Below are 854 nucleotides of genomic sequence, written 5' to 3' on the forward strand. Positions count from 1 at the left end.
GATACTTTTGATTCAAATCAAACTTTTTTTTTTTTTTTTAGCTCAAAATCTGATTCCTGTCAGTTAGCAGACCACTTGGTTTACAATTTCAAACATACTGAATAACAAGTGTCTTGTATTTTGAAACTGTACAGAACTTACAGAAAGGCTTTTGTAGAGTATAAAAAGAAACCCGGAGTACCTTTCAAGTTTCACAGATTTTCTCTTTACATTTAAATTAAGTTTATTTAGCCACAAGTCACATTCGTTTGTTTCAAGTGCCACAAAAAGAGATTTGCCAAAAGAATGTTCACATAATGCATACAATACGCAGTTCGTTTTGGGTCCTCACTTCATTGTAAAAAACAAAGAAGTGCATCCTTTTAGCTTCCTGGCTTCGGCTCATGGTAGCAGTTTTCATTGAAGGCTGATTTGAAATTGTCTTCATCAACCAAAATGTACATGGCAGTCGATGGACACAACGATACTTGATCCAGTTTACATCAATATTTAGATGCTTTATTTCCCAAAAACATTCAGACTCTGTGAAGATTTTGTCTCAAACTGAAAAGAAAGGGTTGTCGTCTTTCCATGTCTTCTGAGCTCGTCTCTCTCAATGACTGGTCCTTTTTGACATTTAAACCATATGGATGGACGGCTCCCCTTGGTGAAGTCCGTGCAGGATGGGATTATAACATCACTGGAGGCGTGGCCAATACTGTGACATTTCTGATTCACTTCCTGGAACTTGGACTGGAACTGAGACACCGGGCGAAATGAGACCTGGTAAAAGAGCAGAAAGAAGGTTATAGTGGTGAGCAACTCACACCCAAAACATGATGTTGAATCTAATCTAGGTGTAAAAATGCCTATAT

At 37.8% G+C, this 854-nt stretch overlaps 1 protein-coding gene across 1 annotated transcript in view; it reads right to left on the bottom strand.

Annotated features, from left to right (window-relative positions):
* Positions 1–676: 676 nt before the first annotated feature.
* Positions 677–854, bottom strand: part of LOC119415374 (paired box protein Pax-6-like) — a 66,795-nt gene continuing 66,617 nt past the window's right edge. Inside the window, exon 11 of the mRNA XM_037682506.1 lies at positions 677–762. Within this exon, the coding sequence (XP_037538434.1) occupies positions 677–762 (86 nt within the window). The remainder of the gene's footprint in view (positions 763–854) is intronic.

This window comes from Nematolebias whitei, chromosome 10 (genome assembly GCF_014905685.2).
Source record: "Nematolebias whitei isolate Nwh7 chromosome 10, NemWhi1, whole genome shotgun sequence".
In the NCBI taxonomy this organism is placed as follows: domain Eukaryota; kingdom Metazoa; phylum Chordata; class Actinopteri; order Cyprinodontiformes; family Rivulidae; genus Nematolebias; species Nematolebias whitei.